The 16033-nt window shown below is 37.1% G+C and overlaps 1 protein-coding gene across 2 annotated transcripts in view; it reads left to right on the forward strand.

Moving 5' to 3' along the window:
* Window positions 1-16033, forward strand: part of DSC3 (desmocollin 3) — a 41184-nt gene that overhangs the window by 12186 nt on the left and 12965 nt on the right. For both annotated transcript variants that reach the window (XM_081150372.1, XM_081150373.1), the window contains exons 5-11: window positions 2286-2441; window positions 3669-3813; window positions 5937-6103; window positions 8595-8729; window positions 9120-9305; window positions 12770-13026; window positions 13139-13281. In XM_081150372.1, the coding sequence (XP_081006498.1) occupies window positions 2286-2441; window positions 3669-3813; window positions 5937-6103; window positions 8595-8729; window positions 9120-9305; window positions 12770-13026; window positions 13139-13281 (1189 nt within the window). The remainder of the gene's footprint in view (window positions 1-2285; window positions 2442-3668; window positions 3814-5936; window positions 6104-8594; window positions 8730-9119; window positions 9306-12769; window positions 13027-13138; window positions 13282-16033) is intronic.

Genomic DNA, 16033 nt, shown 5'->3' on the forward strand with positions numbered 1-16033 from the left:
TAGGTTCTGCATTCTTTCTGATTGGGAGTGTTTCAATTTCAAAAGTCTGTTTTATTCAAATTTAAGAACTCTTTAAACCTTTTAAAAACATATTTGATTGAAGATATTCATAAAGCCATAAATAGAATAATAAAAGCAAGTAAAATGAGAAAAATTACTAAAATACTAATAATAATATGAGAAAGACTGTAGCCATTAAATGTTCTTTATTAGTTTATTCCTTCGTTTAGCAGCTAGTTATTGAATATCTGCTATATACTGTGAAAGACACTGCTCTAAGTACTGAAGCTAGAACTGAAGTCAGATTCAAGGTGGCTCATTGATGTGTCCAAATGGATGAACAACTCTTCAACCTCCTAGAGCACAGTCTGGATCTTGCACATATTATTTTTGTTCACATGCCATAGGCCTCAGCTTTTCATGTGGCCAAGATTAATTGCAAGGGAGGCAAAAAAATGTCTTTCTTTAGGACAATTTTGTGTTTGGCCATAAATTCTAATACTAACAAAGATCTATTTTGAGAATATTAATTTTTTATTAAATTTACTAGGATGACATTAATAAAATATAGGTTTAAATGTACAATTCTATGATGCATCATCTGTATATTTCATTGTGCTCTATTGTTTTTTATTATTTCTTTTAAAAAAATTTATTGAATTTATTGGGGTGACATTGGTTGATAAAATTATATAGGTTTCAGGTGCATAATTCTATACTACAGCATCTGCATATTGTATTGTGTGCTCAAGACCCAAAGTCAAGTCTCCTTCCATTACCATTTATCCCCTTTGCTCTCTTCTATCTCCCTCACCCACCTTTCCCTCTGGTAATCACCATTACTGTTGTCTGTGTCCACAAGTTTTTTTTTTCTTAATCTCTTTACCTTTTTCACCCAGCCCCCCAAACCTCTCCCCTCTGATAGCTATCAGTCTGTATGAGTCTGTTTCTATTTTGTTTGTTAGTTTATTTTGTTCGATTCCACATATAAGTGAAATCATATGGTACTTTTCTTTCTCTGAGTGGCTTATTTCACTTGGCATAGTAATCTCCAGGTTTATCCATGAGGTTACAGAAGGCATGATTTCCTGCTTTTTTAAAAAATTTTTTATGGCTGAGTAGTATTCTATTGCATAAATATACCAAATCTTTTTACTTTTCTAAATTAAAAAAAAATTTTATTAATTGATTTGAGAGAGAGAGAGGGAGAGAGAGAGAAACATTGATTTATTGTCTCCCATAGGGGATCAAACCTGAAACTTGGGTATGTGCCCTGACCTGGAATCAAACCTGCCAACTTTTGTTGTACCAGTTGATGCTCCAACCAACTGAAACACACCAGCCAGGGCAACCACAGCTTTTTTATCCAGTCACTTACTCTGCAGACACCTCTGAGCTTGTGTCCTCCTCAGCTTCCATCTTAGCACCACACATTTAACCCATTGGCAAATCCTGTTGACTGTATCTTCAAATTATAATCAGAATCTAAGCACTTGTCACCACCTCTGCTGCTACTATGCTAGCCTAACAAGCTATCGCTTGCCCCTGAATTATTGCAGTAACTTTCTAAATGGTCTTCCTGTTTCTTCCCTTACGCATCCATCCAAGTCTAGTTTTAACAAAACACCAAGTATTATCTTTTTAAAATATAAATCAGATAATATCACCTCTTCATCTGGCTCCAAGGAATAAGCCACATCCTTGGAATCACTTAGCCGATGTGGCCCCTATTACTGCATTCTTCTTTATCTCCTACTCCTTTCCCCAGCTCTCCCAACTGCAGTGGCTTTCTTGCTGCTCCTTGAACACTCCAGGCACAACCCTACCCTGGTCCCTTTGCACTTCCTGTTTCCTCCACCAGGAAAAGTCTCCCCTGTTTATTCTCATAGCTCATTCTTTTAGTTTTTGTCATTTTCCCTCCTAAGGAACATTTCAATTGTCATTCCTTTCACCGTATATGAGAGTTCCAGTTTGCCTCGCTCTTGCCAACAACGGATATTACTGTTCTTTTCTACCTTTGCCAAATCACTAAATATAAAATTATGCCTATTGTTTGTAATCATATTTTCTTTGGTTACTGTTTATGTTGAACATTGTTTTCCTTAAATTTGAGCAGTTTAAAAAGGATCTTTTGCCAAATGTTTGTTACTGCTTTGTGTGACATTTGATTATTTTTAGTTATCTCCTTAAAATAAAAATATAAACACATAAGCTGCATTTTTTTAAAACTAGCAATTTAACAGAATTTACTTTAAATTTTTTTACATGTATATTTTTCCTTTTAGGTTCAGTCTGATGCAGCACAGAACTATACTGTCTTCTATTCAATAAGTGGACGTGGAGTAGACCAAGAACCTTTAAATTTGTTTATCATAGAAAAAGACACTGGAAATCTATATTGTACTCGGCCAGTGGATCGTGAAGAATATGATGTTTTTGATGTAGGAGTTTTATTGATATACATGACTTTACTGATTACATTGCTTCTTCTGATATTCCATCTCCTCTTTCCTGTCTTCTTGCACTCTCTTTTCAGAGAGTATCATAAAGTGAAAGGAAATAGATTATGCAATATTTTGGAATACTTTCTGCTTTTCACCTCAACTTCTGTTGTTGCCTGAAATGAAGAGAAGAGCTTTAATTGTATTTGAATGTAAATCCCAGTAAGTTTTGAATGGATGTTTTTGCTTATGAGATACTCTTTCTCTTTCTGGTCATGGTACAATTTCCTCTCTCCAGGACATGGACACAGTGTTCCCTGGTCTGCTCTAACTACTTCTTTTGTCTTTCTTCCACTTTTATGATCTCTGATTATATCTGACAACTACATAAGGAAGCAAAAGTGGGAAACTAAATGCAAACAAAGGTTAATAAGCCAGCATTCTGATATGGAAGGGCTTATAGTCAATGGGGAATAACTCAGACAATTTTCAGTGCACTGTAATAAATGCTATGGGGTCATGTGGTCATCCATGTGGTGCAGGGACAATGATTCCCCATAGAAAAAAGAGATTCTCTTCCTAGAAGAAGGAAGAGATCTTGGTAAACAAATGTGACCTGATGTCCACCACACAGCATTTCTTAGTTTTTTCGTTAGAAAATTTTCAACTCAGCGTTATAATCACATGCTAAATAGAAATACATTATCTTTAACATTACAGTGCCTTTACTTAGCAATGCAGAAATCAGTAAATGGATTTTGTTAAAAAAAAAAACTCTTAAAATATGTGATCTATGAGGTAAAACAGTAAAAGGGCTTGGTAATTCCAAGATTGGAAATCGCTGCTTTATTTAATGATGCAGTAGGGATTTTCCCCGTTGCAGTGAGTTTCATTGTCTTCTCCAGTACCACTTTCTGGTTATGGGATGAATAAGTACTGTAACCCAAGCCTCTAAATTCCCATTGAACTCCTCAGTCTAATAATCTACAGAGCTGTCCACAACCTCGCTGCGCTCTGAAACTTTATTTGACGTGCAGACATTGCTACCAAATGCTGGATGCTCTTTACTGAAAGCGCTTCTCCGTTAGATACTTTGATGATTAAGAAGCACTTTCTGGAAGTGCAGCGAGTTCTTATTGAGGGGTTGTGAGGAAGGCGGCAGGGGAAGCACAGCGCGCTCCCGCGGGAGCCTTCTGCGGCCACAGACCCGCTGTCCCTGTTTTGCAGCTGATCGCCTACGCGGCCACCGCCGACGGCTACTCGGCAGACCTGCCCCTCCCGCTGCCCATCCGGGTGGAGGATGAGAACGACAACGCCCCGGTCTTCACGGAGCCCACTTACAGCTTCCAAGTCCCCGAGAGCAGCAGGCTTGGTATGTAAGGCAAGACTGTTGTTTGTTTTTTTAACTTTTTTGTGCATGTTTTCTTTGGCCATTTGTATTTTTTTTGGATGAAATTTATGCTCATTTTCTTTGCTCTTTTTTTCCCCTTTAGTGTTGATCTGTTTCTTAATTATGTTGTTTTAATCTACTTAAAATTGTCCTTTACGTATTAAGGATATTTTAATGGGGCTTTCATGATGTCTTCCGAGACTTGCAATGTGGAGACTAGCCACTCACAATGAAGTTGAGAGGGCGTGGACTCAGCCATAAAGGGTGACTTTGCTAAAGCGCCTAGGAAGGTTTCTGCTAGTTACTTAGGCCCTCACTGCGTAATTAAACGTGCTAGTCCCCTATATATTTTACAGCATCTGCCCTTCCCGGGCATCGAACCCCAGTCTCCTGGGTCATGGGTCTGCGCTCCGGCCGGGTGGGAAACCCGGTTTTGGTTTCAGGGTCTGTTATAAAACTCGCCGTGGGAACTCATGGAAGTCCTTTTGAGTTCTCTGACCTGTAAAATGAGTTAATTACATTAAATGATCTATAATGTTTTCAGCTTCACAAGTCTATGACTCTGTTCCATTTTTTTCTCAAAGAGAGATGATTGGTTTCAAATTCTTTCTTGAGGATTTTGTTCTCATCAGTAGTAACAGACGAATCAAAAGCAAACACATAGATGCCCAGATCAGCACAGGGCATTGTACGCATCTCACACCAGTAGGTTCAGACCAGTTAAGGCTGTGATACTCTAAACTAACAGGTGCTTTTGAGTTTGCCTTAAGTCATGCACAGATGGTTTGGACAAAGGGTGCTCAATTAATATTAAAGTATAACACGTATGGAAAGGAATTTTCAAGATTTTTAGGAAGATTTTGTGTGATAAGTAAAGCAGTTCCCTATTTAGAGAGTTAAAATAGTGTTTTTGTCTTCCTGACTACCAGTAAAACTGTAGGAAGAAAATGTTATGTCTTACAAAGATCATAAACTTTTTTCTATAAAAAGATAGTTAAATAACATTTATTATCTTATGGTAAAAAGATTATTACTTCATGCCTTCATGGTCCATGGCAGAAATCTTATCATTAGTTATAAGTATGCATTTGGACATGCTCTACTATATGTAATATATATAAATATATAAAATGTATATATATAAAAAATATACAAATATACTATATATGTTTATTCATTTACATGTATATACACACATGTACATATATATAAGCTTTAAGGATATTTTATAGTAACAAAATTATTTAAAACTAATATATTCTTGTGTTAAAAGTTTTACTGGCTTTTATTTCCTTCAAATATAGCATTTCAATATGTGTGTGGTTTTATGTGTCTATGTGTTGTTCCTCAGGCCAGCCTTGCAGATAGTGCTATAGGCAGAGTAGATCTATGCATTACATTTTCATTGGCATTGGAGCACTAGCCTTGCACTATAAATACACCACCTGTGTGTAGTCTCCGATACCTGAGATCCTTTACCAGGGCAATATTCTTATATTCCATACAGATGACAAATTCTCTCTAAATGGAAAATGTAATGAAATTGCTTCCTAAGGATTAAGTGGGACAGAGGTCAGTGGTGTGTGGATACTAAGCTGGTGGAAATGAATGAGGCAAATCAGAGACTACCCAACAACAAAAACATCATACAAGGGAGACTGCATTGTGAAAGGTCAACTTGACCATCTATACAAATATACCCCAAATCATTCTTGATTTAATTATTATCAGAAGTTTAATTAAAAAAAGTCTGATTTACTCAGGAGCCATGGTTTATCTCTCTCACCAGGTTTGTAATTGCAGTATGTGGGAATATGTGTTGAAAATATTTTGGAATGCCTTTTAAATAAGTTTTTAGTAATTTACTATCAAACATTTTGATCTGTGAGCAAAGTAAAAGTATACCTTGATTTTCAGCATCAAAGTGTTTTATATTATAAATTTGAAGTCATCTGCATGAGTATTAGCTAAAGATGGACTACCTCTGGTAAGAAATACATTTTAAATAAGGTTTCCACCATCACTGTTAAAATTTGAAAAATGCAGATACTCCTAAGCATATTTAACAATTCTGGAAATTAAACACTTTTTGTTAAAACATGTAGGTACTACAGTGGGAGTGGTCTGCGCCACGGACAGAGATGAACCAGACACGATGCACACGCGCCTGAAGTATAGCATTGTGGAGCAGATACCAAGATCACCTGGGCTCTTTGCTGTGCATCCCACCACAGGCGCAATCACCATGGTCTCTCAATATTTGGACAGAGAGGTAGCTTCCACACTCTGTAGGATGTCTTTTTACTGGAAGTTGAGGCCCTCTTTTCTTTACCACTTACTGTACTTTGCTCTTCTTTGGATTGAGTTTTAATTTTATTTAGGCATAAGATAATAGGAATTCTTGACCATGTTACCTATTTCTTTATGTCAGAGAAGCCAGAAGGAATAGAAATACAGATCAATTGGTATTTAGAAGGTGTGGGAGCAAAAGATATTTCATATGAAAGTTATTATTATTAAATATTATTTTTTTATTGTGTGTGTCTAGTTGGTTCTAGCTCAGTAAAGAATTAAATTCTCATAAAGGACAATTTGGTGTGTGTTTTTTTCATGAGTATAGATCATACCCTGATCCCTATCCAGTTATTATAGATATGTGTTTTTTATCTGGAGAGGATTAGTTGAGGTAAGGCTTATGGATTATTAAAATTCTGTAACACTGTTTGGATGATAGTAATAGCATATTGTCATATATATAGCACATTATATTCAAATTCTTTATGCATAATTTTACTTGATTTTTCTAATTTCCTTGTTTGACTAGACAGGTGCTATAGTCAATCTATAAGGAGAAATATGAGTCAGAAAGATGGATTGACTTGATTTTGTTAGCCTGTATTTAACTCTGAGTCATGTATTATTGACTGAGGCAGATGAATCAATTTCATATGTAAAAATAGCTTTATTGAAACACTTAAGTCCTTCCCACTACAACTAGAATAACATAAATATAAGGATCAATATGACTGAGACAGGTATTAAAAAGAAGACATTAATGAGATTTGATGCCAAAGAAAATGGTGAGAGGATGGTGAGAACTTATAAAAAAGAATCAAAAGTCGTACAGATGTTTTATTAATTTTGGCTTTGTTATGCATTTGTGCAGGCAGGACATTTTATGTGATAAAGCACATGATGGTAATAATAAATGGGACAGTTTGAAGGGGACAACATGAATGTGCTTTTGCATCAGCGTGCTATGTAGAGATAATGTGGTAACCAGGTGAAAACAAGGATACCTCCTCATTTTTTACAGATTGAAAAATGAGATTTAGAAAAAATAATTTAAAGATGCATAGCTTGTAAGATACAGCTTTGGGGGGGCGGTCAAAATCTAACAGGATTTTGTGAGGAATAACACAGGGAGAAATTAACAAGGGAGGTAAAGAAACTGCATTTCAAGGAAGGAAAAGCAGGCTATCAGGATCCTGGAGCTTCTGGGTGCAGCCTTTTAGGGTGGGAATGTTGACTTCCAATCTGGAAGGGAAATAAATGAAATGAAACCTGGGGATGAGATAGAGGGAAACAGAAAATGAAGAAAATTTAAACAACAAAAGGAGTGGCTAAAGAATAGTAAGATAGAAGAGAAAGGCAACAGAGATGATTGTATCACAAACTAATGACTCCATTTCGTCATCAACACACCATCTGCAAAACTCCATTCCCAGAAGTCAACAGTGATTTCCTAATTGCCAAACCCCAGTTACATACGTCTCTGTTGTCAACCACTGAAACTCTCTCGTTCCTTGGATTTCTGTTTTTTTTCCTGCTGCTTTCATCTTTTGTTTTTAGTGCCCTTTGCTTAGTCTTCTTATTTCCCATTTATATCCTCAGCTGTTGAAATGCTATTGTCCCTTATATGCTCAGCTCCTCTCATCCTGTAACCTCTCCTAGATATCTGATTCCTGCCATAATTTCAACCACCGTCTACATACTGGTGATTCCCAGATCGGTACTTCTGATTATGACCTCTCCCATAAGTATGGGCCACATACCAAGATGCCTTCTGGACCTTTCTTGTGCCTTCTGATGCCTTCTGGAGATTTCCCATAGGCAGGCAAAATTCAGTATATGCCAAAGAAAACTCATTGTTTTTGCCCCTCCTTGTGACCTTGCTAGCATTCACTTCCTCAGAGAACTGTCTCTTCTGAATTTTCTGTATTGGTTGGTGATAACCCTGTCTGCCTGTTTATCCAAGTAGGATAACTGAGCATCATTCCCAACGCTTCTTTCTCTCTTCACTTGTATATAGAATCTGTTTTCAAGTTTTACTCTAATTCTGACTCCCAGCTAACTTCCCTGTCACCCTTACTCTGCCTCAGCTTTGCACCACCTGCTTAGACTGTTTTAGGAGCTCTTTAACGGGTGTCTTTGACTTTCACATCAGCCTACTCCAAATTCTGCTCAACTTTCTTTAAGAATATTCTTTTGAAAACTTAAAAATGCTCTTATTTTTGCTCCTCCTACAACTTCAAGAAAACCTTTCCTTATTACCTGTCATTTAAAGGCATAAGTATGACTCTTTATACCTTAACCTCTGCCTGCCTTTTCAGCTTTACCCCTGTCTACCAAATTCTTAGAGTATATGCAAATATGGAAATAAAAGCATAGATACACACAAATAGAAGAGTGTCAGTTAAAATTTCATTTATAAATCTAAACAAAGTTCCACAAAACTAATTAAATATTTGCTTTGTTTGAAGGTTGCAGACAAGTACAAATTGATACTGAAAGTACAAGACATGGATGGTCAGTTTTTTGGATTGATAGGTACATCGACTTGCCTAATCACAGTAGCAGATTCAAATGACAATGCACCTGTTTTCAGACAAAATGCTGTAAGTACATAATTCCAAAATCTATCTCATCTATTGTCATTTGTTATTTAATCTGAATTAATAAGTATTTACGATGCTTTGAAGTATATATGTTTATTTTTTTAATAAAATTAAATAGTAGAGTCTAAGTCTGTTTTATTTATTCATAGTGGTATTTATATTACTGACCAATCTTGTTAAAGGCCAATAACATTTGTCTCCATTTGTAATGAAATTCTTCTTTCATTTAAAAGATGTCTTCATGAAACAATATTATTTGAGATTCTTGGTTTTAAAATAATCTAGGCAAAAAGTCTAAGAACAAAGTACTTTTGGAGTAAAAGAAGCATTTTACTTTCTTTGTAAAAGTTTTCTTTATAAAGTATTTTTAATGAGTTTTTTCTGTTTCAGTATGAAACATCAGTAGAGGAAAATACATACAATGTGGAAATCTTACGGCTACCTATAGAAGATAAAGATTTACCTGACAGTGCCAACTGGAGAGCCAATTTTACCATCTTAAAGGGCAATGAAAATGGGCATTTCAAAATCAGTACAGACAAAGAAACCAATGAAGGTGTTCTGTGTGTTGTAAAGGTACAATAATAATGAATAATTGACAACTTGGCAAGTGAACATATTTTAATTAACTAATGGTTTAATCAACTACGCATTTTCAGTTCATAGACTCTGTAAGTTGGATGGGAACATAGTCTCTTTAGTCCCACTGTTCCCATCTAATGCCTGCCTTTCTTCTATAATCTATTTGCCAGTTATTAGTCACCTAGCTTTTGCTTGAATGTTCTCAGTGATAAGGATCTCCATATCTCAATAGGCAGCTTATTCCATATTTAGAGAGCTCTGATTCTCAGAAACCCTTCCTTGTGCTGTGCCTAAATTATTATTCTTATATCCTGTGTCTTTGACCTGCATTTTATTGCTAATATTATAGAAAACAGGTATAATTCTTTTTAAAAAGTTTATGTCCATTTGAGACTTACCTTCTCTAGGATAAATATTCCCAATGCCCTTTAACTATTCATTACATGATATAAATTAGCCTTTGTATTATCAGTAAAAAATAAATAATACTTCTCTCTGCCTCCCTAGTAGCTATTGAATATAATAATGAAAATGAAAGCATTTGAGAAACTATAGGATATTATATTTTTCAGAGTATTAACATGATCTTGATACTACTATTTATAATTTTCCATGAAAAGATAACTTCCATCTTTGAAAAAAAGATAACTTTCCTGGAACCATAGAGCATGAGTTGATACAGCCTTTTTTTTAAATCCTCACGAGAGGATATTTTTTCCATTGCTTTTCAGAGAGAGTGAAAGGGAGAGAGAGAGAAAGAAACATCGATATGAGAGAGACACATTGGTTGCCTCCTGCACATGCCCTGACCGGGGCCAGGATCGAGCCTGCAACCGAGGTACATGCCTTTGGTCACAATCGAACCTGGGACCCTTCAGTACTTGGGTTGACTCTCTAACCACTGAGCCAGATCAGCTAGGGCTTGATACAGTCTTCAGCAGAGACCTGGGTAAGCTTTCCACCTCAGTGTTTGTTTGTTTCTGTTTCAGCAACAGCAGCAGTAGTGCGTTTGGGCTTGACTGAGGAAGCCATTGTTCTTTGTTATTCTCAACATAGAGGGTCCTTAGCTCCACAACAGTGCAACACTTCATTTCCTAGGGAGTTGTTAGCATCTTAATGCAGATATAAGATATTTTTGAACAATTTATTTCAATTGATGAAACAAAAAGACACCTGGCGGTGGAAGAGAATTTGTGTTTTTTTTCATTAGTCACTGATTTCATCCCAGCAGATTTCTAATTTTGCAGAGTTTTAAGCCACTAAGATAATATCCAGTTTAAGCCTTGACAATTTACATAAAAAATTCTAAGGCTTTATTTAGGAAGTGGCTCTGGATTGAATAACTGTACCTCTTCCGGTGCAGCAGCTCTTTCCTAAACTTCCATCTATTTCTCATTGTCAACAGATGCTCCAACTGTCTGCACGATCATCTCAACACATGTAATTTGTGAGATGGTGTTCATTAGCAACAAATAAACAGATACTAATTCATTTTCCCTCTTGACTCTCTAGTTTCTGGGATAGTAATAAAAAATCAAAAAGCGCCCTAGCCATTTTAGCTCAGTGGTTAGAGCATTGGCCTATGGATTGAAGGGTCCCGGGTTCAATTCCCAGTCAAGGGCACGTACTTGGGTTGCAGCTCTATCCCTGGCCCCATCGGGGCTTGTTCAGGAGGAAACGGATCTCACACTGATGTTCTTCTCTCTCTCTCACCCTTCCACGCTCTCTGAAAAAAAATGAAAAAAAATATCCTCAGGTGAGGATTAAAAAAAAAAAATCAAAAAGCATTTCACATGCATTTTGTAGATTTTGAGATTCAGAAATTTTCTTGACTTCTTAGTGGACTCATGATACGAGTACCTAATGTCTAGGTACGGGAAACGGTTTAAAACAAAAATATTACACATCAGTGTTGACTTTGTTTCATGTTCAGCCAGGATTGTTGTTTTTTTTAAAACTTTTTTATTGAAGTTATTGGGTGTCATTGATTAATAAAATTATATAGGCTTCAGATATATTATTCTATAATACATCATCTGTATTGGTATTGTGTGTTCACCACCCAAAGTCAAGTCTCCTGCCATCACCATTTTCTCCCTCCCTTCACCCCCATTCCCTCTGATAATCACCAGGCTGTTGGTTGTGTCTATGAGGGTTTTTTTTTTCTTAATCTCTTTACCTTTTTCACCCAGCCCTGTTAGCCCCCTCCCCTCTGACAGCTGTCAGTCTGTTCTCAGTATCTATGAGTCTGTTTCTATTTTATTTTGTTCATTAGATTCTTCCTATGAGTAAAATCGTATGGTCCTTGTCTTTCTCTGACTGTCCGCCAGCACTGTTTTGATAAACAGAAAGAGAATCAAAGAAAAAGTGCTTCAACTTTTGTGTAAAATAGTTTCATGGGTTTTGCTTGATATATTGTCTGAAAATGAACTGTAATCAAAGGGTTGATTTAAAAAATTTTAGAGGCCAATGAACCAGTTAAACAGCATAGAGTAGCAGAAGAATTATAGTGTGGCGATTAAGGAAATGAACTCAAGCCAAACTATCCGGCTTTAAACTCCAGCTTAGATGAGAATCTTTTGGCCGTGGGAAAATCAGCTCATCTCCTCGTCTCCACTTTCGTGCTCTGAAAAACAGACATGATCATAATAATAGCACCATTAAGAGTATCATATTTCTCTTATTCAACTTGGTTTTCACTGTGAGAGTTTCTTGGGATAAACTACAATGCCAAAGTGTACTTCTCAAATTGTCACAACATGATTTTCATAAAAATAGTGAACATGGGTAAAAGTTCTACTTAACTCATTAATGACGGAGCCAGCAAAAAAGACAAAGCAAATTCCTAAGAAGAAATGAGACCTTGGATTGGTTTTGAGAAAAGGGAAAGCTGAAATAAGATTGCTCAGCTATATGCCTGATAGAAATATATTCATGTATTAAAGCATGCATTAGGAATATCATTTCTATCAGAGAGAAAATAAGATCATTGCACCTTTTCAGTTTTGTTTAAGTAGACATCTAATTTTATCAGAACTGTAAAATATCTGGGCCCTAGTCAATAGTAAATACTAAGTCAAACAAAGTTCTATTCTCTTAGAGTCTGCTGACCCATAAGCTGGTCTGTTTGCACTAAAGCAGAGATATAGAACACTCTTTTTTTCTTCATTATCTCTAGGTTGAGAATAATTTTTTTTAAGTAAGAATGAAGCATAAAAGTATTTAAAGAATTGCTTTTTCATAACTTTGTAAACCATCTGTAGAAACTTTTGGGCCACTCTGGCTAAAGGCTTAGTGAATAATCGCTTCTCTCTTTAGCAAAGGAGGAAAGCCAATATTGACTAAATGGGAACCTGGAATGTACTCAGTACTGTTTATACTGACCAGAGTTCACATGCTATTTGAAATATCAAATGTGTTTTACACTCATACTGGAATACATGTATTTCTTTTTAAAGCCACTGAATTTTGAAGAAAACCATCAGGTGATCCTGGAAATTGGAGTAAGCAATGAAGCCCCTTTTACTAGAGATGTTGCACTCAGGACAACCATGAACAGAGCTTTGGTCACAGTTCATGTGAGGGACCAGGATGAAGGGCCTGAATGCAACCCTGCAGCCCAATATGTACGGATTAAAGAAAATTCAGCAGTGGGGTCCAAGATGAATGGTTATAAGGCATATGACCCCGAAACTAGAAGTAGCAGCGGTATAAGGTACAAAGAAATCTGTAACCACATACGGACAATGTATTTGAAACAGTTGGGACAGTAACTTATTTTAATACATTTTATACTACTAAAGGCTACTTTTACTTTTTATTAACAGGTACAAAACATTGCATGATCCTAAAGGGTGGATCACCATTGATGAAATGTCAGGGTCAATCCAAACTATCAAAATTCTGGACAGGGAGGCCACAACTCCCAGAAATGATGCGTATAACATTACGGTCCTGGCAATAGACCAAGGTAAACAAAAAAGTTTTAACCTGGTATTTCCCAGCAGAATTGGAGAGTAATGCAATTTTTCTTGTGCAGAATTATTTTTGTGATAAGTATATTGAATTCTTAGAAATTCTTAGACATTCCTTTAAAGACTTTGTTCCAACTTCTCTTAATCATGTAACAAGGTGAACTACTAGGAAAAAAGAAGCCGTGTCTTATTTATCTTTATTTCCCCAGCATGGTGGACCTTAAATGGGTATAGACTTTATGTTAGAGGACAAAGATGATACTGAAGTGGTCTCGCCAGACTCTCCTAGAACTCTTCATGTCCCTTTAAATTGAGACTTTCAATAGCTCAGCTGACTTTTAGGTCAGAATGGTTCTTTCTTTAAATTCTGTTTCTTAAAGTAACCCAGAACTTCTCAACCTTGCTTTTATCTTAAAATAATCTGTGACACTTAAAAAAAAATATCAAGGTATAGACACTACCTCAGACTAACTGAATCAGAATCCCTGGTTTCAGAGCCTGGACATCATATATTTAAAAAATTCTCCCTAGATGATTTTATTTATTTATTTATTTTTATTTTAATTTTTTAATTTTTAAAAAATATCTTTATTGGTTTCAGAGAGAGGAAGGGAGAGGGAGAGAGAGAGTTGAAACATCAATGATGAGGGAGTCATTGATTGGCTGCCTCCTGCATGCCCTCAGGTGAGGATCAAACCTGCAGCCTGGGCATGTGCCCTGACAGGACATCGAACCGTGATCTCCTGGATCCTAGGTTGAAGCTCAACCACTGAGCCACGCCCGGCCTGCCATCCCTAGGTAGTTTTAATGTGTTCCAGGATTGGAATAATTTTTCTGTAGTCATGTTACTGCACATTAACATCTACACCAGAAGGAACCCAAGGAAATACAGTGTGAAATTCAGACATTTATTTTTACTATTTGGTAATAACTTTGGTAAAATTTACTGGCAGTTGTATTTGATATTAACAGCAGTACTCATTTTAGATACCTGCAGGTTTCATTTATCCATATATGTTCTTTTTTAAAAAATTTATCTTTATTGTTGAAAGTATTACAGGTCTCCAATTTTTTCCTCCCAATTGACCCCCTCCACCTCACTCCCACCCCCTCCGCAGGCCTTCACCCTGTTATTGACTGTGTCCATGGGTTATGCTTATATGCATATAACTTCTTTGGTTAACCTCTTCCCACCCTCCACCCTCCTTTCCTCTTTCCTCTGAAAACATGATTGTCTGTTACATGCATCAATGTCTCTGGATCTATTTAGTTCATCAGATTCTTTTGTTCATTAGCTTCTTAAAGAAGACCCTTCAGTATTTCCTGTAGTGCTGGTCTGGTGGTAATGAACTCCTTAACTTTTCCTTGTGTGAGAAGCTCTTTATCTGACCTTCAATTCTAAATGATAGCTTTGCTGGGTAGAGCAATCTTGGTTGTAGTTCCATGTTTTTCATCACTTTGAATATTTCTTGCCATTCTCTTCTGGCCTGCAAAGTTTCTGTTGAGAAATCAGCTGACAGTCGTATGGGTGCTCCCTTGTAGGTAACTAACTGCTTTTCTCTTGCTGCTTTTAAGATTCTCTTTGTCTTTAACCTTTGATGTGTCTTGCTGTGGGCCTCTTTGGGTTCCTCTTGTTTGGGACCCTCTGTGCTTCCTGGACTTGTAAGTCTATTTCTTTCCCCAGGTAGGGGAAGTTTTCAAATAGGTTTTTCAAATAGGTTTTTAAATAGGTTTTCAATTTCTTGCTCTCTTCCTTCTTCTTCTGGCATCCCAAAAATATGAATGTTGGGCCTTTTAAAGTTGCCCTAGAGCTCCTTATACTATCTTCATATTTCTGGATTCTTTTTTTCTTTTTCTCTTCTGGTTAGGTGTTTTTTGTTTCCTCATGTTCCAAATTGCTGATTTGATTTTCAGTGTCCTCTACTCTACTTTTGATTCCCTGTAACTTTTTCTTCATTTCAGTTCTTGTAGCCTTCATTTCAAATTGGTACTTTATTATGTCATCGATTTTCTCAGTTATTTTCATAAAACTCTTACTAATATGGTTGAGCATCCTTACAAACAAAATTCTGAACTCTGTATCTGTTAGCTTGCTTGGATCTATTTCATTTAGTTCCTCTTCTAGAGAGTTCTTCTGTTCTTTCTTTTGTGACATTTCTTTGCCTCCACATTTTGGCTGCTTCCAGGTGTTTGTTTCTATGTATTAGGTAGAGTTGCTATGTCTCCTGGAATTTGTAGAGTGGCTTTGTGTAGTAGGTGTCTTGTAGGGTCCAGTGGCTCAGCCTCCCCAGTCACCTGAGCTGGGCCTTCTAGGTGCTCCCCTGTGTGGGCTGTGTGCACTGTCCTGTTGTAGTTGAGACTTGCTGTTGGAGTTACTGGGAGGAATTGGCCCCTCAGACCAATCGGCTGTGAGGACCAGCTGCAACTACAGCCAGAGAGCTGCTGTGCTGGAGACACCCCTATGAAGCAGGATTTACTTCAGTGGAGCTTTGGTGTTCACCAAGTGCACCCCTTGAGTGTGTCACTCGTGGATGTGGTAGGGTTGTAATCCAGCGTGGTCGAGTCTGACCACCAGGTGCACTGTCTCTGGGGCCTCCCCGGAGGTGCAAAGTCAGCCTGTGCCAGTGCCTTGCCCAGGGCCACCCAGCATGAGCCACACAGCGAACTGTAGTTGGCTGCTACTTGTGCTGGGCTTGGAGGTGTCCAGGAGGGGCCAAGCTGTGAGCCAATGCAGCTGCCGCTAGTGCC

The sequence above is a fragment of the Miniopterus schreibersii genome (genome assembly GCF_964146895.1).
Source record: "Miniopterus schreibersii genome assembly, chromosome: 10".
Lineage (NCBI taxonomy): Eukaryota > Metazoa > Chordata > Mammalia > Chiroptera > Miniopteridae > Miniopterus > Miniopterus schreibersii.